Consider the following 25,404-nt stretch of genomic DNA (forward strand, 5'->3'; position numbering starts at 1 on the left):
AGAATTTTTTTGTCACGAAACGCATCAGGCGCGTCACCCTTCTTTACCCTTTCGGATAGTGTCTTGAATGCACGAACAAAACGCCGCTATTTGGATATAACTATGGATTATTTTGAACCAAACCAACATTTGTTATTGAAGTAGAAGTCCTGGGAGTGCAATCTGACGAAGAACAGCAAAGGTAATAACATTTTTCTTATAGTAAATCTGACTTTGGTGAGTGCTAAACTTGGTGGGTGTCTAAATAGCTAGCCCTGTGATGCCGGGCTATCTACTGAGAATATTGCAAAATGTGCTTTCACCGAAAAGCTATTTTAAAATCGGACATAGCGAGTGCATAGAGGAGTTCTGTATCTATAATTCTTAAAATAATTATGTTTTTTGTGAACGTTTATCGTGAGTAATTTAGTAAATTCACCGGAAGTATGCTAGTTCTGAACGTCACATGCTAATGTAAAAAGCTGTTTTTTGATATAAATATGAACTTGATTGAACAAAACATGCATGTATTGTATAACATAATGTCCTAAGATTGTCATATGATGAAGATCATCAAAGGTTAGTGCTGCATTTAGCTGTGGTTTGGGTTTATGTGACATTATATGCTAGCTTGAAAAATGGGTGTCTGATTATTTCTGGCTGGGTACTCTGCTGACATAATCTAATGTTTTGCTTTCGTTGTAAAGCCTTTTTGAAATCGGACAGTGTGGTTAGATTAACGAGAGTCTTGTCTTTAAAATGGTGTAAAATAGTCATATGTTTGAGAAATTGAAGTAATAGCATTTCTAAGGTATTTGAATAACGCGCCACGGGATTCCACTGGCTGTTACGTAGGTGGGACGAAATCGTCCCACTGGCCCTAGAGAAGTTAACAAACTCTAGTTTTGGCAAGTCGGTTAGAACATCTACTTTGTGCATGATAAGTAATTTTTCCAACAATTATTTACAGACAGATTTCAGTTAATCACAATTCCAGTGGGTCAGAAGTTTAACATACACTAAGTTGACTGTTCCTTAAAACAGCTTGCAAAATTCCAGAAAATTATGTCATGGCTTTAGAAGCTTCTGACAGGCTAATTGACATGATTTGAGTCAATTGGAGGTGTACCTGTGGATGTATTTCAAGGCCTACCTTCAAACTCAGTGCCTCTTTGCTTGACATCATGGGAAAATTAAAAGAAATCAGCCAAGACCTCAGAAAAAAGAATTGTAGACCTCCACAAGTCTGGTTCATACTTGGGAGCAATTTCCAAACACCTGAAGGTATCACGTTCATTTGTACAAACAATAGTACGCAGGTATAAACACCAAGGGACCACGCAGCCGTCATACAGCTCAGGAAGGAGACGAGTTCTGTCTCCTAGAGATGAACATACTTTGGTACGAAAAGTGCAAATCAATCCCAGAACAACAGCAAAGGACCTTGTGAAGATGCTGGTGAAAACAGGTACAAAAGTATCTATATCCACAGTAAAATGAGTCCTATATCGACATAACCTGAAAGGCCGCTCAGCAAGGAAGAAGCCACTGCTCAAAAACCGCCATAAAAAAGCCAGACTACGGTTTGCAACTGCACATGGAGACAAAGAGCTTACTTTTTGGAGAAATGTCCTCTGGTCTGATGAAACAAAAATAGAACAGTTTGGCCATAATGACCATCGTTATGTTTGAAGGAAAAAGGGGGACGCTTGCAAGCCGAAGAACACCATCCCAACCGTGAAGCACGGAGGTGGCAGCATCATGTTGTGGGGGTGCTTTGCTGCAGGAGGGACTGGTGCCCTTCACAAAATAGATGGCTACATGAGGAAGGAAAATTTGGTGGATATATTGAAGCAACATCTCAAGACATCAGTCAGGAAGTTAAAGCTTGGTTGCAAATGGGTCTTCCAAATGGACAATGACCCCAAGCATACTTACAAAATTGTGGCAAATTAGCTTAAGGACAACAAAGTCAAGGTATTGTAGCGGCCATCCCAAAGCCCTGACCTCAATCCTACAGAAAATATGTGGGCAGAACTGAAATTGTGTGTGCGAGCAAGGAGGCCTACAAACCTGACTCAGTTACACCAGCTCTGTTAGGAGGAATGGGCCAAAATTCACCCAACTTATTGTGGGAAGCTTGTGGAAGGCTACCCGAAACATTTGACCCAAGTTAAACAATTTAAAAAGGCAATGCTACCAAATACTAATTGAATGCATATAAACTTCTGACCCACTGGGAATGTGATGAAAGAAATAAAAGCTGAAATAAATCATTCTCTCTACTATTATGCTAGTGAGGTAGGTTTCATCATATTTTCCAGCACGATTTCTGCTTTTGTGCTGGTGAGTTGCCTCGGCTTCACTTAATGTAGTAGCCACCGAACTGAGGATGGTTGTATAAGAAAACAGTCAATTTTGCAGCAGCGTAGCGGGCCTAGCCATTCACTGTGGGCATGATTCATGTGCCGCCTTTTCCCATGATCTAAGGGTGCTCTCTCAGTGGTTGAATTATGTCTTTTAGATTTGAATCATTTTAATTTGGATTTCTAAGGTTAACCACATTACAATGACTTTAAGATATATATAATATTGTCTTTGTATATATACAGTATCTCACAAAAGTGAGTACACCCCTCACATGTTTGTAAATATTTGAGTATATATTTTCATGTGACAACACTGAAGAAATGACACTTTGCTACAATGTAAAGTAGTGAGTGTACAGCTTGTATAACAGTGTACATTTGCTGTCCCCTCAAAACAACTCAACACACAGACATTAATGTCTAAACCGCTGGCAACAAAAGTGAGTACACCCCTAAGTGAAAATATCCAAATTGGGCCCAAAGTGTCAATATTTTGTGTGGCCACCATCATTTTCCAGCACTGCCTTAACCCTCTTGGGCATGGAGTTCACCAGAGCTTCACAGGTTGCCACTGGAGTCCTCTTCCACTCCTCCATGACGACATCACGGAGCTGGTGGATGTTAGAGACCTTGCACTCCTCCACCTTCCGTTTGAGGATGCCCCACAGATGCTCAATAGGGTTTAGGTCTGGAGACCTGCTTGGCCAGTCCATCACCTTTACCCTCAGCTTCTTTAGCAAGGCAGTGGTCGTCTTGGAGGTGTGTTTGGGGTCATTATCATGTTGGAATACTGCCCTGCGGCCCAGTCTCTGAAGGAAGGGGATCATGCTCTGCTTCAGTATGTCACAGTACATGTTGGCATTCATGGTTCCCTCAATGAATTGTAGCTCCCCAGTGCCGGCAGCACTCATGCAGCCCCAGACCATGACACTCCCACCACCATGCTTGACTGTAGGCAAGACACACTTGTCTTTGTACTCCTCACCTGGTTGTCGCCACACACGCTTGACACCATCTGAACCAAATAAGTTTCTTGGTCTCATCAGACCACAGGACATGGTTCCAGTAATCCATGTCCTTAGTCTGCTTGTCTTCAGCAAACTGTTTGCAGGCTTTCTTGTGCATCATCTTTAGAAGAGGCTTCCTTCTGGGATGACAGCCACGCAGACCAATTTGATGCAGTGTGCGGCGTATGGTTTGAGCACTGACAGGCTGACCCCCCACCCCTTCAACCTCTGCAGCAATGCTGGCAGCACTCATACGTCTATTTCCCAAAGACAACCTCTGGATATGACGCTGAGCACGTGCACTCAACTTCTTTGGTCGACCATGGCGAGGCCTGTTCTGAGTGGAACCTGTCCTGTTAAACCGCTGTATGGTCTTGGCCACCGTGCTGCAGCTCAGTTTCAGGGTCTTGGCAATCTTCTTATAGCCCAGGCCATCTTTATGTAGAGCAACAATTCTTTTTTTCAGATCCTCAGAGAGTTCTTTGCCATGAGGTGCCATGTTGAACTTCCAGTGACAAGTCAGTATGAGGGAGTGTGAGAGCGATGACACCAAATTTAACACACCTGCTCCCCATTCACACCTGAGACCTTGTAACACTAACGAGTCACATGACACCGGGGAGGGAAAATGGCTAATTGGGCCCAATTTGGATATTTTCCCTTAGGGGTGTACTCACTTTTGTTGCCAGCGGTTTAGACATTAATGGCTGTGTGTTGAGTTATTTTGAGGGGACAGCAAATTTACACTGTTATACAAGCTGTACACTCACTACTTTACATTGTAGCAAAGTGTCATTTCTTCAGTGTTGTCACATGAAAAGATATACTCAAATATTTACAAAAATGTGAGGGGTGTACTCACTTTTGTGAGATACTGTATATATATTTTTTAATTTCACCAGGCTTTTGGACATTTTCCCGTGACCCCATTTTCATATCAGGCAACCCCACATGGGGTCGCAACCCCTAGTTTTTGGAACCGCTGACCTAACCCAATTGAAAACGGATCAAATACAGAATTATCTTACCAGTTGGAGAAGAGAAGGTCATCATAGATTTGAAGGAAATAATCGTAAGCTGCATTGATCCACTGAATCAGAAACATCTAGAGTTGGGGAAGAAGAGAGAAATTGCTGTTTAGTTCAGGTAGAGTGCCGTCGTAGTTCAGGTAGGTAGGTGCGTGTGTACCAGGTGTGCATGTGTGTGTGACTCACAGGGGTCAGTTTCGTTGTTAAGTTCAGGTAGTGTAGCATCATACAGTTAACTGCCAAAATAATGGAAACACTTGAGTAAAAAAAGGTACACAGTATATTGAAAGCAGGTGCTTCCACATGTGTGGTTCCTGAGTTAATTAAGCAATTACATCCCATCATGCATAAGACACTATGTTGGTGTTTCCTTTATTTTTGCAGTTACCTGTAGCTCAGGTAGGCAGGCGTGTGTGTACCAGGTGTGAGTGAGTGAGTGTGTGACTCACGGGGGCCAATTCGTTGTTTAGTTCAGGTAGCGTGGCGTCATAGCTCAGGTAGGAGGGGTCTCTCTGCAGGAGCTCCAGCTGCTCGTGGAGGCGGGTCTTATCATCGTCACTGCCGTTCCATCCACCAATCACAGACCGGTACACAGCCTTACCTCCCGGGCTCCGCCTCTCCAGTATCACCACCTGTCATGGTGCAATCAAACACGAGCGCATAATGTGATACACGTTATTGCCCATTTGTGTGGGTGTGCATTGTAAGCAAAGCATGCGTTTATTACTAACCTGTGCGAACAGTGGGGCCTGGTTGTGGAGCAAGGCCTGACACAGTGGTTGTTGCTGTCTCTGGTAGACGTATGTGAAGCGCAGGACGTCTTTAGTGTTGGACGAGGCGAAGGTCAGGAAGGCCTGGTTACCAGGGACAAACCCTGGCTCCTCACCAGTGATCAGCAGCACACAGTACCTGAGTGAGTGAGAGAGAAAAGAAGGAAAAAGATTAACTTTATTTTCCTTAAGGATCAGAAACATGTCTTTCTGCTTTGTTCCAATAACCACACAAGCATAACACTTATAACTCAGAATGCATACCAATACAATACTTAATTCTTAGGATTATCCCGACGAAGATAAAGTATATCCGAGAGTCTTTATTGCAGTCACACTGCAAAGATAAGATCTCACAACACGTATAGAAGTGTTGAACATCTCAGGAACCCCATAAACGTTATATAGAAATCTTCTGAAATGTGCAGTGCACAGTGAGACTGCAATAAAAACGACCTTGGACAGAGGCAAGCTCTGTCCACATTAGCATACCACTTAGAATTAAGAATACATGCCCAAAACATGACTTCATTCTCAGTCAGGCCTGGGCAAAGGATGGCCCTTGGGCCGTATACGGCCCGCGACCTGATTCAATACGGCCCACGGAATCCTGCTCAGATCAAAGAATTTGCAATAGTAATGTTTTGAAAAAAAGTATTTGTTATTCAAATTAAAAGCCCAATGAATACTCGCATTTGTGTAATGATTTAACTCCAATGGCTTGTGGGACATTTATTTTGAAGGCACGTATAAATAACAACTGAACGAGGACCGACAGGCTGACACACACACGTCACAGTTACAAAGAGTAGCTAGCTAGAAATTGTGCAAAATGAGCTTTTTCAAAGGAAAGGAAAGTAGACAATGAATGTAGGGTGTTCCAGCAAGAGCAGACATTGAAATAGTTCTTTATTGAGGTATCAGGGAAAGCTGTGTTCTTAGTGTGCAAAGAGAGCATCACTGTCTTGAAAGACTACAACTTGTCCCGACACTTCCAGACGAAGCATGCAGAGAAATATAGGAATATGTCTTCTGAGCAGAGGGCAAGCACATCGATAGAGTTGCTTTCTCATTTGCAAAAGCAGCAAGGACATTTTACAAAACTGCATTCAGCAAACGGAGTTGCGAGAGCTAGCTATGTACTGTCCCACAACATTTCTAAACATAGCAAGCCATTCTGAGGGTGAATTCATTAAAGAATGTTTAATTGACTCTGCATGAATACTTTGCCCCGACAAGAAAGAGTTTTTTGAAAACGTTTCCCTGTCAAGAAGAACAGTGACACGGCGTGTTGAGGACGTCGCAGAGAATATGGAACAGTTCCAAAAGCTCATCAATAAGCTAAAGGACCCTGGGATGAAACACCTCCCTCTGCAACTGGATCCTGGACTTCCTGACAGGCCGCCCCAAGGTGGTAAGGGTAGGTAACAACACATCCGCCACGCTGATTCTCAACACGGGGGCCCCTCAGGGGTGCGTGCTCAGTCTCTTCCTGTACTCCCTGTTCACTCATGACTCCAACACCATCATTAAGTTTGCCGATGTCAACAGTGGTAGGCCTGATCACAGACAACGACGAGACAGCCTATAGGGAGGTGGTCAGAGACCTGGCCGTGTGGTGCCAAGACAACAACCTCTTCCTCAACATGATCAAGACAAAAGGAGATGATTGTGGACGACAGGAAAAAGAAGACCGAGCACACCTCAATTCTCATCAATGGGGCTGTAGTGGAGCAGGTTGAGAGCTTCAAGTTCCTTGGTGTCCACATCACCAACAAACCAAGCACACCAAGACAGTCGTGAAGAGGGCACGACAAAACCTATTCCCCCTCAGGAGACTGAAAAGATTTGGCATGGGTCCTCAAAAGGTTCTACAGCTGCACCATCGAAAGCATCATGACTGGTTGCACCACTGCCTGGTATGGCAACTGCTCGGCCTCCGGCCACAAAGCACTACAGAGGGTAGTGCGTACGGCCCAGTACATCACTGGGGCAAAGCTTCCTGCCATCCAAGACCTCTATACCAGGCGGTGTCAGAGGAAGGACCAAAAATTGTCAGACTCCAGCCACCCTAGTCATAGACTGTTCTCTCTGCTACCGCACAGCAAGCGATACCGGAGCGCCAAGTCTAGGTCCAAGAGGCTTCTAAACAGCTTCTACCCCCAAGCCATAAGACTCCTGAGCATCTAATCAAATGGCTACCCAGACTATTTGCATTGCACCCCCCCTTTACACCACTGCTACTCTAACATCTATGCAGTCACTTTAATAACTCTACCTACATGTACATATTACCTCGACTAACCGGTGCCCCCGCACATCGATTCTGTACCGGTACCCCCCTGTATATAGTATCGCTATTGTTATTTTACTGCTGCTCTTTAATTACTTGTTACTTTCATTTCTTATTTGTACTGCATTGTTGGTTAGAGCTCATAAGTAAGCATTTCACTGCAAGGTCTACACCTGTTGTATTTGGCACAAGTGACTAATAAAATTAGATTTGAACAGTTGAAAGACAAGGTAAAGGATTTGACCTATTTCTCCTTGGCCCTGGACGAGAGCAGTGAGGCACGTGACACGGCGCAGTTGTTGATATTCTTACGAGACAGAACCCCAGACTGAAATTACAGAGGAGTTTGCTTCGGTGTAGTCAATGAAGAGCACAACCACAGGGAAAGATTTATTGGAGGAGGTTAATGAGTGTGTGGCAAAGCTGGGACTGAGTTTTGAAAAGTTATCCAGTGTGACCACTGATGGGTGCCCAAACCTTGACAGGAAAAAGACATTGGCCTTTTGAAAAGGATACAAGATCAAGTACCAGAGCTGAACCCAGATTAGAAAATGATTTTCCTGCATTGCATTATTCATCAGGAGGTGCTCTGTAAATGTGTTCTGAAAATGAGCCATGTGGATACAGTCACTAAACTGGTAAACTTAATAAGAGCAAAATCTTTAAACTACAGGCAGTTTGTCTCACTGTTGGAAGAGAGTCGGGTCATGCAGATCTCCCTACCACGCAAACGAGAGATGGCGGAGAAAGGGAAAGGTGCTTAAAAAGGGTGTGGGACCTGAAGTCGGAGATTTCCTTTCTTTTGCAAAAAATTGCCCTCAACTGCAAGATAAAGAAAGGTTGGCTGATTTTGCCTTCACCGTGGACATCATGGCCCTCATGAATGAACTGAATTCCAAACTACAAGGGAAGGGCCTTTTTGCACATCAGATGTACAGCCTTGTCAAAGCCTTCAGGGGAAAATTACTCCTCCTGACCCACCAAGTAGAAGCCAACAATCTCACCCAGCTTCCGACACTACTAGTCTGTTCGCTATCAAAATGACCAGCGGGAGAAATATACATCGCTGCTGCATGCTTTGAACGTTCAGTTTTCCCGTCGTTTTGAGTTTTTCAAGTATTGGAAAATGACATGCTGTTGGTTATCTCTCACCAATATGGAACACGCTCCCATTGGCCTGCAACTTGAGCTTATCGCTCTTCAGTCTGATGCAATGATTGGATAACTATTCAAAACAATGTCACTGACGATGTTCTATGCATCTCTCGATGAACAAAACTTTGTAAAGATTAGGAGTCATGCTCAGAACATGTTTGTACTGTTTGGGTTAACCTATGTATGTGAACAGACATTTTCAGTGATGAAATATAACCAGTCAAGGCACAGATCCTCTCTTACTGACTCTCACCTCTCAGCAATCCTGCACATAGCGACGAAACTATACGATGACTTCACTGCTCTAGTCAACGCCTATCAGACTTTTCCCTCCGTGTAGTTCATTGCATGTTTAATAATGAAAATACCTACCAAAAGAAAATATGGATGTGGTTTATTTCTGTGATGTTAAAGTAAAATAAGTGGCATATCTGGACGTGATTTACAGAAGAGATATCTGTCAAAGTCAAACACAATGTATAATCCTGTTATATGATTCTGGCCCACGATGGCAAAAATATATTCGAATGTGGCCCTCCATGGAAAATAATTGCCCAGGCCTGTTCTAAGTGGTACTAGTGTGGATATTAAAGCCCAGTGCAGTCAAAAACGTGATTTTCTTTGGAGATTTTCTTTCTTAAGTTTATTAGGTACACTCAGAGTACCGGGTAGGACCTCTCTTTTCCTCCAGAACAGCCTGAATTATTCAGGGCATGGATTCTACATGGTGTGGCGTTCAAATGTTGCTCAATTGTTATCAAGGGACCGAACGTATGCCACGGAAACATTCCCCACAACATTACACCATTGACACCAGGCTGGATGGGGCCATGGCCTCATGCTTCTTACACCAAATCCTGACTCTGCCATCAGCATTACGCAACAGGAAGCAGGATTTGTCCAACCAAGCAATGTTTTTCCACTCCTCAATTGACCAGGTTGGTGATCGCGTGCCCACTGGAGACGCTTCTTGTTTTTAGCTGATAGGAGAGGAACCCAGTGTGGTCGTCTGCTGCATTAGCCCATCCCTGACAAGGACTGACGCGTTATGCGTTCCAAGATGCCGTTCTGCACATCACTGTTGTACTACGCAGTTATTTTCCTGTTTGTGGCTCGCCTGTTAGCTTGCACGATTCTTGCCATTCTCCTTCGACCTCTCATCAACAAGCTGTTTTTGCCCACAGGACTGCCGGTGACTGGATGTTTTTTTTATTTTTCCCGCATCATTCTTGGTAAACCCTGTACACCGTCGTGCGTGAAAAGCCCAGGAGGACGGCCGTTTCTGAGATACTACATCTGGTGCGCCTGGCACCGACGATCATACACGCTCAAAGTCCCTTAGGGCACTCGTTTTGCCCATTCTAACATTCAATCGAACAGTAACTGAATGCCTCGATGCCAGTCTGCCTGCTTTATACAGCAAGCCACGGCCATGTGACTCACTGTTTCTAGGAGGGAACCATTTGTGAACAGGGAGGTGGTGTACCTAATAAACTATATTTTATTGTATATTTCCACAGTGAGGTTGTAATAATACTGTTGAAAATGATGATAATACCTTTTCAGTGTGAGAGCTGTTTGTAAAGACATCCTGAAATTTCACCGTTTTGAAGGGATGGAGTTTTGGCCAGCCTGGTAACATCACCAGGTGGTAAGTTAATTAATAGACCAATAAGAAAGAGTTCCAAACCTTTCTGTGAATAACAACTAGTTTTCAGTTTCCCCCTCCCCACTCAGACTACTCCCAGATAGTCTTCGCAAAATTCTTGGTTGAGAAATTGTGCTTTGCTAAGATGCTATTTTAGTTTATTTTTGACCATTTTAATAGAAATCACAGTAAGGTACTAAATTGTTATCCAGAAATGATTTGATATGGAGATAGAAACGGCTGCATTGGACCTTTAAGATCAGAGGCCGGATTTAGTTGGTTCTTACTTCCTGCGTCGGTGGAACTGCTTGATGGGGCAGAGCTCATCGAACAGATGCTGGTTGACCAACCGAGGGACACACAGGTACTTGTTGTTGGACACAAACTCCTCCATGATCTGTCTCTTCATCCCTTTAGCCTGGAGGAGGGGAGCAATGATCAGGTATTCAACTGGCAGTCTTGTGGTTCTGACCCATTGATCTCTGACACCAAAACAGAATAAGTCATCTAGATCCAGCGCATGCAACTATTTTAATACTGGTCCATGAGTTCACCTGTATAATATCAGCAGGTTGCTCAGTGTTCTCCTTGAACAGCAGCATTGTGGGAGCATAGCTGTTGATGTTGAACTGATGCAGTAGTCTGGATGTCTCTGTCAGGCCCTGGTCCACGTAACCAAACCGCACATAGTCCTTAAAGGCAAACGCTGTGAGCTGGAGAGAGGGAGAGAGAAGGGTAAGCTGTTGGACTGATGACTAGATAGATAACCATTTCCCACAGACACACTCATTGTGTGATACCTTGTAGAGCAGGGGCACTGCAGGCACTTGGTCAAACAGCAACACACTGGGATTGTTCTCAACATGCCAGCTGCCCAGGAAGGACACATAGTTCTTATCTGTTACCTGACAAAGAAAAATAAAACAAGATCAATGGAACAACTGATTAAGTTCAGGAGAGATTAAAATGCTTTATATATTCATACAGTGCCTTCGGAAAGTATTCAGACCCCTTGACTTTTGCCACACTAACGCTACAGCCTTGTTATAAAATGTATTAAATAAATAAAAATTCTCAATCTACAGACAATACCCCATAACGACAAAGCGAGAAACTAAAATACCTTATTTACATAAGTATTCAGACCCTTTGCTATGAGACTAAAAATTGAGCTCAGGTGCATCCTGTTTGCATTCTTGAGATGTTTCTAAAACTTGATTGAAGTCCACCTGTGGTAAATTCAATTGATTGGACATGATTTGAAAACGCACACATCTGTCTATATAAGGTCCAACAGTTGGCAGTGCATGTCTGAGCAAACACCAAGCCAAGGTCGAAGGAATTGTCCGTAGAGCTTCCAGACAGGACTGTGTCGAGGTACAGATCTGGGGAAGGGTACCAAAACATTTCTGCAGCATTGAAGGTCCCCAAGAACGCAGTGGCCTCCATCATTATTAAATGGAAGAAGTTTGGCACCACCAAGACTCTTCCTAGAGCTGGCCACAGGGCCAAACTGAGCAATCAGGGGAGAAGGGCCTTGGTCAGGGAGGTGACTGACAGAGCTCCAAAGTTCCTCTGTGGAGATGTGAGAACCTTCAAGAAGGACAAACATCTCTGCAGCACTCCACCAATCAGGCCTTTATGGTCAAATGGCCAGACTGAAGCCACTCCTCAGTAAAAGGCACATGACAGCCCGCTTGGAGTTTGCCAAAATGCACCTTAAGACTCGCAGACCATCAGAAACAAGATGCCAAGCGTCACGTCTGGAGGAAATCTGGCACCATCCCTACGGTGAAGCATGGTGGTGTCAGCATCATACTGTGGGGATGTTTTTCCAAAGTCAGGGACTGTGAGACTCGTCAGGATCGAGGGAAAGAACAGAGCAAAGTACAGACATCCTTGATGAAAACCTGTTCCAGAACGCTCAGAACCTCAGACTGGAGCAAAAGTTCACCTTCCAACAGGACAGCGACCCTAAGCACACAGCCAAGAAAACGGAGGAGTGGCTTCGGGATAAGTCTCTGAATGTCCTTGAGTGGCCCAGCCAGAGCCCGGACTTGAATCCGATCAAACATCTCTGGAGAGACCTGAAAATAGCTGTGCAGCAATGCTCCCCATCCAACCTGACAGACCTTGAGAGGATCTGCAGAGAAAATTGGAAGAAACTCCCCAAATACAGATGTGCCAAGCCTGTAGCGTTATACCCAAGAAGACTTGAGGCTGTAATCGCTGCCAAAGGTGCTTCAACAAAGAACCGAGTAAAGGGTCTGAATACTTATGTAAATGTGATATTTTAGTTTAAAATGTTTAATACATTTGCAAAAATATCTAAACCTGTTTTAACTTTGTCATTATCGTGTATTGTGTGTAGATTGATGAAGGGAAAAAAACTAATTAATCCATTTTAGAATAAGGCTGTAACGTAACAAATTGCGGAAAAAGTCAAGGGGTCCGAATACTTTGCGAAAGCATTGTATTTTATGACATGCAGTGCAAAAAAGGAAACCTACAATACGTATTACAGATACTGCGTAATTGTAGCAATTATACACAATATATCAATAATATAAACAATATATCACTTTGGAATGAAAAACACTGTAGCTTATTAAAGTGCAACTGTGTCACTTTTCAACCTCATATTCATTATATCCAGCACCAAACCAGTGTCTACAAGATGGTGCATATACACTACCGTTCAAAAGTTTGGGGTCACTTAGAAATGTCCTTGTTTTTGAAAGAAAATCACATTTTTTGTCCATTCAAATAAATAAAAATTTATCAGAAATACAGTGTAGACATGGTTAATGTTGTAAATGACTATTGTAGCTGGAAACGGTAGATTTTTTATGGAATATCTACATAGGCATACAGAGGCCCATTATCAGCAACCATCACTTCTGTGTTCCAATGGCACATTGTGTTAGCTAATCCAAGTTTATCATTATAAAAGGCTAATTGATCATTAGAAAACCGTCAGCTATGTTAGCACAGCTGAAAACTGTTGTTCTAATTAAAGAAGCAATAAAACTGGCCTTCCTTAGACTAGTTGAGTATCTGGAGCATCAGAATTTGTGGGTTCGATTACAGGCTCAAAAATGGCCAGAAACAAGGTACTTTCTTCTGAAACTCAGTCTATTCTTGTTCTGAGAAATGAAGGCTATTCCATGCGAGAAATTGCCAAGAAACTGAAGAGCTCGTACAACGCTGTGTACTACTCCCATCACAGAACAGCGCAAACTGGCTCTAACCAGAATAGAAAGAGGAGTGGGAGGCCCCGGTGCACAACTGAGCAAGAGGACAAGTACATTAGAGTGACTAATTTGAGAAACGGACACAAGTCCTCAACTGGCAGCTTCATTAAATAGTACCCGCAAAACACCAGTCTCAACGTAAACAGTGAAGAGGCGACTCCGGGATGCTGGCCTTCTATGTAGTCTTATGTAGATATTCCATAAAATAAATAAAAATCTGCCGTTTCCAGCTACAATAGTCATTTACAACATTAAATGTCTACACTGTATTTCTGATCAATTTTATGCCATTTTAAGGGACAATTTCTTTTAGCTTTTCTTTCAAAAACATTTCTAAGTGACGCCAAACTTTTGAACTGTATAGTAATAACACATTTTTATGTGTTATGTAGAAAAAAAGGTTATACTCGATGACATCGTCAAAAGTTACATAAAAAAAATGTATTTTCAAAACACTGAGATTCCCAGTGACATGGGGAGCAAGGAAATACCATCCCTCTTGCTAGAAAAACTCATTGCAGGTTCTGAAAATATTTCTTACTTTTAACCTTACCCTGTGATGTCACAGAGAAGCATTTTTTAGGACCTTATCTTTTAACACAGAGCAAAGAAACATATGTAGACATTGGTTTGGTGCTGAAGATAATGAATAAGGTTGAAAAGTGGCGGAGTTGCCCTTTAAGCTATTATTTTGGACATGTTTGCCTCGGAGGCAGCAGGTCCACTACAAACTGTCTGAGGAATTTGACTATTTATTACAATGGTGCTGATTAACTGAACACAATAGGTGACAATAAAACATTGGAAGCCAGTCATTTTCAATGGAGGGAAGTGAAATGGGCAGGAGACTGTTGGGCGATTCGAAAATGGCCGAAAGAATGTGAAGGGGGCGGGACCTAAGTTGGGGAAAAATGAATTCTCAGCGATATTGCGTCAAGATTGACCAATCAAAGCCTACTATAGCTTCCAGCCTCTACTGGATTGGCTGTTGATACCTAGCACGCTCGCTAGCACCCATTATTACTATAAATCATACTGGATACGTTGCAATATTGATAACAGCAGGCCTACCTTTTCCACCAGCCTCTGAGGCAGCAGGTCTTCTACAAACTGTCGCAGGTGTTCTCTGACCACGGAGTAGTGGAACACGGTCACTCTACCATTGACCACACCCAGGATGGATGGCGTGTGATGGACACCCAGCTGGTTGGCTAGGCGACGCTCGTAACCAATGTCAACAATGCCGATACCCACACCTGAGTGATGGAGACCATTCATTAGGTTGTTACATACCAGTGGACAGCAGAGGGAAGCAAAGAGACAGTTGTATTAAACAGATTACAATGTACTATATGTTTTGATTCATCCGAGTCACCACTGACTAATAGGTTTGAGCCCATTTCCCCTGTTGTTCTCTTGTCAATGGTTAATTTCTCCACCTGTTACAAAACACATCAGTGAATGAATTTAAAAATCTTCAAATCAGGATTCGACCCCAACGGATTCTTAGTGAAAGACGTACTGCATCCCAAATGGCACCCTTTTCCTACAGAGTCCACTACTTATGACCATAGCCCTAGTGTACCTGGTCAGAAGTAGTGCAGTATATAGGGAATAAGGTGCCATTTGGGACACAGCCATGGACTTCCTGGATGTCAGCCGACTTCATACCCAGTGGCTCTAGCTCTTGTACTGTCTCCCTCCAGACTGGCTCGATGTGAACGCAGGCGAAGCACCACTCGGAGGTGATCTTGATCAGGTAGGGCCGCTTGAAGCTGTCGGGCAGCACCTTACTGTTGAACCCTGCGTGGTCGAGCAGGTACTTGCTGTCTGAGAAGTCCCGGCCTGACCTGGGGGAAGAGAAGATTTAGCCACTCTTGGAGGACAATGGAAGTTGATTAAAGATGCTTCTTTAGTACTAAACCCAATGTATTTCTTGCATGTAGCCTTCGTCAGGGTTTCCCTAGACAGAAAAATAAAGGAGGCTTTGATACTGTATCTTTCAAAATGGCCTCAGGGACCAATCAATTCAGGGACAACTCAAAGTGGGACTACATTTACGTTTTGGTCATTCAGCAGATGCTCTTATCCAGAGCGACAGTGGAATTAAGGTATGTAAAACCAACACATATCACAGTCATTGCAAGGGATACAAGACAACATGATATGATTGGCAAATGAGTTGCAAAAATTGCGTGGTATCTTTTCCTTTGCACTGACCTAGGGAAATTGAAGAATGACTCGTCGAAATAGAAGCTGTTGTGGAAGTGTCGGTTGAAGCCCTGCTGGTGCTGACCCTGCTTGTTCTCCTCCATCTGACCGTAGCGGTCATAGTTAGCACGCCGCTCTACATTCCCCAGGATCTGAGGGAGGGATCCAATCAAACTTTATTATGAACTCCTCTCCTCCTCCTGACTGGAGAGTTTAAATAGAGCAATGTTCTACAATTCAGATCCTTGGAGACCCATAGGGTCAGGATGTGCTGCATTTACACAACACTTCAGCACCAGAATCATCAAGCTCTTGATTAGTTGAGCCAGGGGTTAGATTTGTGCTGTGTCAATCTGTAGTGCACACACCCAGTGCATGCGATGTAGCCATGTTAGATGAATAAACATGACTCTAACATCTAAATATTTAAGATTTTTGTCCGCATGTGTGTCTGGTAAGGGAAACTAGTTTACCTCATAAGATTTAGTGATCTTGATGAACATATCTTCAGCCCCAGGATCATTGTTCTTGTCTGGGTGCCTTGAATACAGAGCAAAGAGACACTTAAAAAACACCCCTACCAGTAGAAATCCACTTTTTCGAGCTGAAAGAAAACAGCCAGAGCTTAACCACGATGTTGAACAGCGATTTAATTCAATAAGTCATTGTTTTAGTCAAAGTATGATATTTTTAGGCTTGCAAATCCATGCAAATCCATGGGAATCCGGTGACTTTTCCTATGATATGACATACATATTATTTTCGGCCTAATTTGTTTAAAGGCTGGGTTTTATTTGAATGTACTACCCACAAGCATGGCATTGTTTATTAATCAAAAACAGCTGCAAAGTTATTCCTCTTAGCGAATGAGATGAGCCAGACAGCCTTGCACCAATTGGATATGTGTAAATTCACTTTTGTTTTGAAAGTCTGTATAAAGAAAACGCATAACCTACATGCATACATACAACCAGTCAAAAGTTTGGACACACCTACTAATTCAAGAGAGTTTTTCCTTTATTTTACTTTTTTCGACATTGTATAATAGTGAAGACATCAAAACTATGAAATAACACATGGAATCATGTAGTAAGCAAAAAAATATAAATAAAAATGTTAAAACTAATTAAAATATATTTTATATTTGAGATTCTTCAAAGTAAAACACCCGTTGCCTTGATGACAGCTTTGCACACTCTTGGCATTCTCTCAACCAGCTTCATGGAGGTAGTCATCTGGAATGCATTTTAATTAACAGGTGTGCCTTGTTAAATTCATTTGTGGAATTTCTTTCCTTCTTAATGTGTTTGTGCCAATCAGTTGTGTTGTAACAAGGTAAGGGTGGTATACAGAAGATAGTATGTACTTGGTATTTTACCAAGTAGGGCTATGGCAAGAACAGATCAAACAAGCAAAGAGAAATAACAGTCCATTACCTTAAGACATGAAGATCAGTCAACCAGGAACACTTCAAGAACTTTGAACGTTTTTTAAAGTGCATTTGCAAAAACCATCAAGCACTATGATGAAACTGGCTCTCCTGAGGACTGCCACAGGAAAGAAAGGAGTTACCTCTGCTGCAGAGGATAAGTTCATCATAGTTACCAGCCTCAGAAATTACAGCCCAAATAAATGCTTCAGAGTTCAAGTAACAGACACATCTCGACAACTGTTCAGAAGAGACTGCGTGAATCAGGCCTTCATGGTCAAATTGCTGCAAAGAAACCACTACTAAAGGACACCAATAAAAAGGGATTTGCATGGGCCAAGAAAAAAGAGCAATGGACTTTAGACCAGTGGAAATCCTAGAGATGAATGTACTATGGTGAGAAAAGTGAAAATCAATCCCAGAACAACAGCAAAGGACCTTGTGAAGATGCTGAGGAAACAGGTACAAAAGTATCTATATCCACAGTAAAATGAGTCCTATAATCGACATAACCTGAAAGGCCGCTCAGCAAGGAAGAAACCACTGGTCCAAAAACCACCTTAAAAAAAGCCAGACTACAGTTTGCAACTGCACATGGGAACAAAGATTGTACTTTTTGGAGAAATGTCCTCTGGTCTGATGAAACAAAAATAGAACAGTTTGGCCATAATGACCATCGTTATGTTTGAAGGAAAAAGGGGGAGGCTTGCAAGCCGAAGAACACCATCCCAACCGTGAAGCACGGAGGTGGCAGCATCATGTTGTGGGGGTGCTTTGCTGCAGGAGGGACTGGTGCCCTTCACAAAATTGATGGCAACATGAGGAAGGAAAATTTGGTGGATATATTGAAGCAACATCTCAAGACATCAGTCAGGAAGTTAAAGCTTGGTTGCAAATGGGTCTTCCAAATGGACAATGACCCCAAGCATACTTACAAAATTGTGGCAAATTGGCTTCAGGACAACAAAGTCAAGGTATTATAGTGGCCATCACAAAGCCCTGACCTCAACCATACAGAAAATATGTGGGCAGAACTGAAAAAGCATGTGCGAGCAAGGAGGCCTACAAACCTGACTCAGTTATACCAGCTGTCAGGAGGAATGGGACAAAATTCACCCAACTTATTGTGGGAAGCTTGAGGAAGGCTACCCAAAACGTTTGACCCAAGTGAAACAATTTAAACGCAATGCTACCAAATACTAATTGAGTGTATGTAAACTGGGAATGTGATGAAAGAAATAAAAGCTGAAATGAATCACTCTCTCCACTATTATTCGGACATTTCACATTCTTAAAATAAAGTTGTGATCCTAACTGACCTAAAACAGGGAATTTTTACTAGGATTATATGTCAGGAATTGTGAAAAACTGAGTTTAAAAGTATTTCGCTAAAGTGTATGTAAACTTCTGTCTTCAACTGTATCTCATAGTTTTGATGTATTCACTATTATTCTACAATGTAGAAAATAGTAAAAAAAATTAAGAAAAACACTTGAATGAGTAGGAGTGTCCAAACTTTCACTGGTATTGTATAATTTCCTCACCATCTTAAATAAGCATGCCCCTTTCAAAAAATGTAGTACTAAGAACAGATATAGCCCTTGGTTCACTCCAGACCTGACTGCCCTCAACCAGCACAAAAACATCGTGTGACGGACTGCACTAGCATCGAATAGTCCCCACGATATGCAACTTTTCAGGGAGGTCAGTTACCAATACACACAGTCAGGAAAGCAAAGGCTAGCTTTTTCAAATAGAGCTACTGGATGCAAATTTCTAACTCCAAAAAGTTTTGGGACAGTAAAATCCATGGAGAATAAGAGCACCTCTTCCCAGCTGCCCAATGCCCTAAGGCTAGGAAATACTGTCACCACCGATAAATCCACGATAATCGAGAATTTCAATAAGCATTTCTCTATGGCTGGCCATACTTTCCTCCTGGCTATCCCAACAAACAGCGCCGCACCCCCCGCAGCAACTTGCTCAAGCCTCCCCAGCTTCACCCATATCCAGATAGCAGATGTTCTGAAAGAGCTGCAAAACCTGGACCTCTACAAATCAGCTGGGCTAGACAATCTGGACCCTCTCTTTCTAAAATTATCCGCCGCCATTGTTGTAACCCCTATTACCAGTCTGTTCAACCTCTCTTTTGTATCATCTGAGATTCCTAAAGATTGGAAAACTGCCGCGGTCATCCCCCACTTCAAAAGGGGGTGACACTCTAGACCCAAACTGTTACAGACCTATATCTATCCTGCTCTGCCTTTCTAAAGTCTTTGAAAGCCAAGTTAATCAACAGATCACTGACCATTTAGAATCCCACCGTACCTTCTCCGCTGTGCAATCCGGTTTTTGAGCTGGTCACGGGTGCACCTCAGCCCCGCTCATGGTACTAAACGATATCACAACTGCCATCGATAAAAGACAGTACTGTGCAGCCATCTTCATCGACCTGGCAAAGGCTTTCGACTCTGTCAATCACCACATTCTTATTGGCAGACTCAACAGCCTTGGTTTCTCAAATGACTGCCTCGCCTGATTCACCAACTACTTCTCAGACAGAGTTCAGTGTGTCAAATCGGAGGAACTGTTGTCTGGACCTCTGGGGGTACCACAGGGTTCAATTCTCGGACCGACTCTTTTCTCTGTATATATCAACGATGTCGCTCTTGCTGCAGGTGATTCCCTGATCCACCTCTACGCAGACGACACCATTCTGTATACATCTGGCCCTTATTTGGACACTGTGTTAACCTCTCTAGGCTAGGCGGGACGAATTCGTCCCACCTACGTAACAGCCACTTGCAGCCTGTGGCGCGATTTTCAAAATCTTAAAAATCCTATTACTTCAATTTCTCAAACATATGACTATTTTACAGCCATTTAAAGATAAGACTCTCGTTAATCTAACCACACTGTCCGATTTCAAAAAGGCTTTACAACGAAAGCAAAACATTAGATTATGTCAGCAGAGTACCAAGCCAGAAATAATCAGACACCCATTTTTCAAGCCAGCATATAATGTCACCAAAACCCAGAAGACAGCTAAATGCAGCACTCACCTTTGATGATCTTCATCAGATGACAACCCTAGGACATTATGTTATACAATACATGCATGTTTTGTTCAATCAAGTTCATATTTATATCAAAAACCAGCTTTTTACATTAGCATGTGACGTTCAGAACTAGCATACCCCCCGCAAACTTCCGGGGAATTCGCTAACATTTTACTAAATTACTCACGATAAACGTTCACAAAAAGCATAACAATTATTTTAAGAATTATAGATACAGACCTCCTCTATGCACTCGATATGTCCGATTTTAAAATAGCTTTTTGGTGAAAGCACATTTTGCAATATTCTAAGTACATAGCCCAGGCATCACGGGCTCGCTATTTAGACACCCGGCAAGTTTAGCACTCACCATAATCATATTTACTATTATAAAAATGTCATTACCTTTTGTTGTCTTCGTCAGAATGCACACCCAGGACAGCTACTTCAATAACAAATGTTGGTTTGGTCCAAAATAATCCATCGTTATATCCGAATAGCGGCGTTTTGTTCGTGCGTTCCAGACACTATCCGAAATAGTAAAGAAGTGTCACGCGCTTGGCGCAATTCCTGACAATAAAATTCAAAGTATTCCATTGCCGTACGTCGAAGCATGTCAACCGCTGTTTAAAATCAATTTTTACGTCATTTTTCTCGTAGAAAAGCGATAATATTCCGACAGGGAATCTCCTTTTCGACAAACAGAGGAAAAAATCCCAAAGGCGGGGGCGGTCGGGGTCACGCGCATAAGCTAGTGTCTCTTGATGGGCCACTTGAGAAAGGCGATAATGTGTTTCAGCCTGGGGCTGGAATGACGACATTCTGTTTTTTCCCGGGCTCTGAGCGCCTATGGACGACGTGGGAAGTGTCACGTTAGAGCAGAGATCCTTAGTAAATGATAGAGATGGCAAAGAAGTTCCAGAAATGGTCAGACAGGCCAGTTCCTGTAAAGGAATCTCTCAGGTTTTGACCTGCCATTTGAGTTCTGTTATACTAACAGACACCATTCAAACAGTTTTAGAAAATTTAGGGTGTTTTCTATCCATATGTAATAAGTATATGCATATTCTAGTTACTGAGTAGGAGTGGTAACCAGATTAAATCGGGTATGTTTTTTATCCAGCCGTGTCAATGCTGCCCCCTAGCCCTAACAGGTTAACTAACCTCCAAATGAGCTTCAATGCCATACAACACTCTTTCCGTGGCCTCCAACTGCTCTTAAAGGCAAGTGAAACCAAATGCATGCTTTTCAACCATTCGCTGCCCACACCCGCCCGCTTGACTAGCATCACTACTCTGGACGGTTCTGACTTAGAATATGTGGACAACTACAAATACCTAGGTGTCTGGCTAGAGTGTAAATTCTCCTTCCAGACTCATATTAAACCTCTCCAATCCAAAATTAAATCTAGAATCGGCTCTCTATTTCGCAACAAAGCCTCCTTCACTCACGCTGCCAAACATACCCTCGTAAAACTGACTATCCTACCGATCCCCGACTTCAGCGATGTCATTTACAAAATAGCTTCCAATACTCTACTCAGCAAACTGGATGCAGTCTATCACAGTGCCATCCGTTTTGTCAAAGCCCCATATACCACCCACCACTGCGACCTGTATAATCTAGTCGACTGGCCCTCACTTCATATTCGTCGCCAGACCCACTGGCTCCAGGTCATCTAGAAGTCTTTGCTAGGTAAAGCTCCGCCTCATCTCAGCTCACTGGTCACGATAACAACACCCACCCGTAGCACGCGGTCCAGCAAGTATCTCTCACTGGTCATCCCCAAAGCCAACACCACCTTTGGCCGCCTTTCCTTCCAGTTCTCTGTTGCCAATGACTGGAACGAATTGCAAAAATTGCTGAAGCTGGAGACATATTTCCCTCACTAACTTTAAACATCAGCTATCTGAGCAGCTAACCGATCGCTGCAGCTGCACATAGCCCATCTGTAAATAGCCCACCCAATCTACCTACCTCATCCCCATATAGTTTTTATTTACTTTTCTGCACAACAGTATTTCTACTTGCACATCACCAACTGCTCATCTATCACTCGTGTTAATTTGCTAAATTGGAAATACTTCGCTACTATGCCCTATTTATTGCCTTACTTCCTCACTCCATTTGCACACACTCTATATAGACTTTCTTTTTTTTATTGTGTCATTGACTGTACGCTTGTTTATTCCATGTGTAACTCTGTGTTGTTGTTTGTGTCACACTGCTTCGCTTTATCTTGGCCAGGTCGCAGTTGTAAATGAGAACTTGTTCTCAACTAGCCTAAATAAAGGTGAAATTAAAAAAATCAAACGTACATAAGTATTCAGACCCTTTGCTATGAGACTTGAAATTGAGCTCAGGTGCATCTGGTTTCCATTGATCGTCCTTGATGTTTCTACAACTTGGAGTCCACCTGTGGTAAATTCAATTGATTGGACATGATTTGGAAAGGCACACACCTGTCTTTATAAGGTCCCACAGTTGACAGTGCATGTCAGACCAAAAACCAACCCAAGAGGTTGAAGGAATTGTCAGTAGAGCTCCCAGACAGGATTGTGTCGAGGAACAGATCTGTAGAAAGGGACCAAAACATGTCTGCAGCATTGGCGGTCCCCAAGAACACAGTGGCCTACATCATTCTCAATGGAAGAAGTTTGTAACCACCAAGACTCTCCCTAGAGCTGGCTGCCTGATCAAACTGAGCAATCGGAAGAGAAGGGAGGTGACCAAGAACCCTATCGTCACTGACAGAGCTCCTCTGTGGCAATGTAAGAAACTTCCAGAAGGACAACCATCTCTGCAGCACTCCACCAATCAGGCCTTTATGGTAGAGTGGCCAGACGGTAGCCACTCCTCAGTAAAAGGCACGACAGCCCGCTTGGAGTTTTCCAAAAGACACCTAAAGGACTCCTAGACCATGAGAAACATGATTTCCTGGTCTGATGAAATCAAGATTTAACTCTCTGCCTGAATGCCAAGTCTGGAGGAAACCAGGCATCGCTCATCAATATGCCAATACCATCCCTACGGTGAAGTATGGTGGTGGTAGGATCATGCTGTGGGGATGTTTTTCAGCGGCAGGGACTGGGAGACTAGTCAGGATTGAGGGCAAGATGAACGGCGCAAGTACAGAGAGATCCTTGATGAAAACCTGCTCCAGAGTGCTCAGGACCTCAGACTGGGGTGAAGGTTGACCTTCCAACAGGACAATGACCCTAAGCACACAGCCAAGACAATACAGGAGTGGCTTCGGGACAAGTCTCCGACAGTCCTTGAGTGGCCCAGCCAGAGACCAGACTTGAACTCAATCAAACATCTCTGGAGAGACCCGAAAATAACTGTGCAACGACGCTCCCCATCCAACCTGACAGAGCTTGAGAGGATCTGCGGAGAAGAATGGAAGAAACTCCCCAAATACAGGTTTGCCAAACTTGTAGCGTCACACCCAAGAAGACTGAACCCAAGAAGGCTGTAATCGCTGCCAAAAGGTGCTTCAACAAAAGTACTGATTAAAGGGTCTGAATACTTATTTAAATGTGATATTTCAAGAGACAGAAAGATAGGGCTCTACCGTGCGACCATTTTAGTCACATATGCGCCAAAATATTTTGCGCTTGAACTGGAATTTTAATTTAGGAACAGTGTGCCTAGAAAAATTAAGGATTCCAGCTTTATTACCTTCAATATTTTAAATTGTGTTACTACATTTCTGTGTGTGCGCATACATTTTTCCAACATAGGGGCACACACGCTGCTTGTAAAAAAAGGTCAGTGTAGAACTGTCGTGCATCTGCCGGCCGAAAGTACTTAGTGGTCCCTATAACACTCTGTGCCGACAGAAAGCAAGTTAATGGCCCCTACTATGCAGACCGACACTTGGTCTGGTACGTCCTCCCTACCCTATTGACAGACATTACTAGAGACAAACAAACATCCATCCTTAAGAGGCCACACACACGTTACCCAAACCTATCCATAGTATGATAGACAAAAAGTAGCAGGGTGTTTCCAACTCACCATTCTCTGACCAGCCTCTTGTACACCTTCTTGACCTCTGCTTGACTGGCGCTCTTGGTGAGCCCCAGGACTCTGTAGGGGTCAAACTCCTGGGCTGTGTTCACCGTCTCCCCCCGCAGCAGAAGGAGAACGGCCAGCCAGACCATAGAGGCCTGGAGTGGCCTACACAATCCCCCCATCTCCTCTCCTCCCTGTCCCAACGTCTCTAAATCTGCAACCTGAGTCAGGAGGAAGAAATTAAAGTAAAAATATACATTCATATCATATGACTCACTGGCAGTTCTGTTGGACCTCTAACTGAAAATATTTTTCTTCACTTTCATTTCAATACAGCGGTGCAGTTCTGCGGTGTTGTGAAATGGTTTCAGTTGTGTCGTTGAGACACTTCACCTGCATCAGCTCGGTCAATGAGTGTCTCTAATGAGCCACGGAGTGGCAATGAACAACAATCAAAACGTTTTGCTAAGGCTGGCATAAATGACCTCACCTAGCCAGCAGCTAGTACCAATATTTCTAGCCAAAGTTAGCTAGGTATAACTATTGACATGATCAACATTAGCTACTACAGCTAGCTAATATAGCTAGCTGCATTTGGTCGATGTTTTGCTAGATAACGTTGCTGACAGCTGGCCAAACAAAATACGAGTGTAGCTTTTATAACTAGTTAGCTATACACATTACTCTGCTAGCTAACTAAATACGGCCGAGAGAAAGATAATGAATGTGGTGAGCTCGCTAGATATTCCAGCTCTTTGCCCAGCTAGCAGCAAATATTTTATCTGTATTAGCAGTTTTTGCCTTTACTCTAGCTAGCTAACGTTAGAGGGCTAAGTCACGTCTACATTTATCTAGACGGCGACGCAACATGAAAATATGTTGCTAACTAGATACAAAATATGTTGTAAAAATACTAAACCTGGGTCAGTCACAAAATCAACTTGTCATCATGTCGACTGATATAACTTGATTTGGGCTGCCAGTTAACGTTACGGATGCTGCTGCTGCTTCTTCAAATGTGTCCACAGCGCCACCTACTGTACTGGAGTGTGAGTTCTTGTGTGGCTAGAATCAAATACTTATGTGGCACACATCAGAGTCAAATACTTTCTATAGAACAAACGTCACGTCAGGATAGGCAACCGAAATTAAAAATGTATGTATGTATGTGTGTGTTATATTAA

The 25,404-nt window shown here is 43.0% G+C and overlaps 1 protein-coding gene across 2 annotated transcripts in view; it reads right to left on the reverse strand.

The window, feature by feature from the left end:
* Positions 1–25,253, reverse strand: part of LOC106582681 (dnaJ homolog subfamily C member 16) — a 32,992-nt gene extending 7,739 nt beyond the window's left edge. For both annotated transcript variants that reach the window (XR_014382118.1, XM_014165977.3), the window contains exons 1-12: positions 25,140–25,253; positions 24,224–24,441; positions 16,188–16,254; positions 15,724–15,866; positions 15,175–15,353; positions 14,575–14,759; positions 11,050–11,154; positions 10,804–10,962; positions 10,537–10,667; positions 5,115–5,292; positions 4,833–5,015; positions 4,384–4,460 (exon numbers count right to left, since the gene is read on the reverse strand). Coding sequence is in view for 1 of the 2 variants with exons in the window: in XM_014165977.3 (XP_014021452.1) it covers positions 4,384–4,460; positions 4,833–5,015; positions 5,115–5,292; positions 10,537–10,667; positions 10,804–10,962; positions 11,050–11,154; positions 14,575–14,759; positions 15,175–15,353; positions 15,724–15,866; positions 16,188–16,254; positions 24,224–24,402 (1,586 nt within the window). In the remaining variant the exon portion in view is untranslated. The remainder of the gene's footprint in view (positions 1–4,383; positions 4,461–4,832; positions 5,016–5,114; positions 5,293–10,536; positions 10,668–10,803; positions 10,963–11,049; positions 11,155–14,574; positions 14,760–15,174; positions 15,354–15,723; positions 15,867–16,187; positions 16,255–24,223; positions 24,442–25,139) is intronic.
* Between the last annotated feature and the right edge of the window lie 151 nt (positions 25,254–25,404).

This window comes from Salmo salar, chromosome 22, assembly GCF_965601325.2.
Source record: "Salmo salar chromosome 22, fSalSal1, whole genome shotgun sequence".
Lineage (NCBI taxonomy): Eukaryota > Metazoa > Chordata > Actinopteri > Salmoniformes > Salmonidae > Salmo > Salmo salar.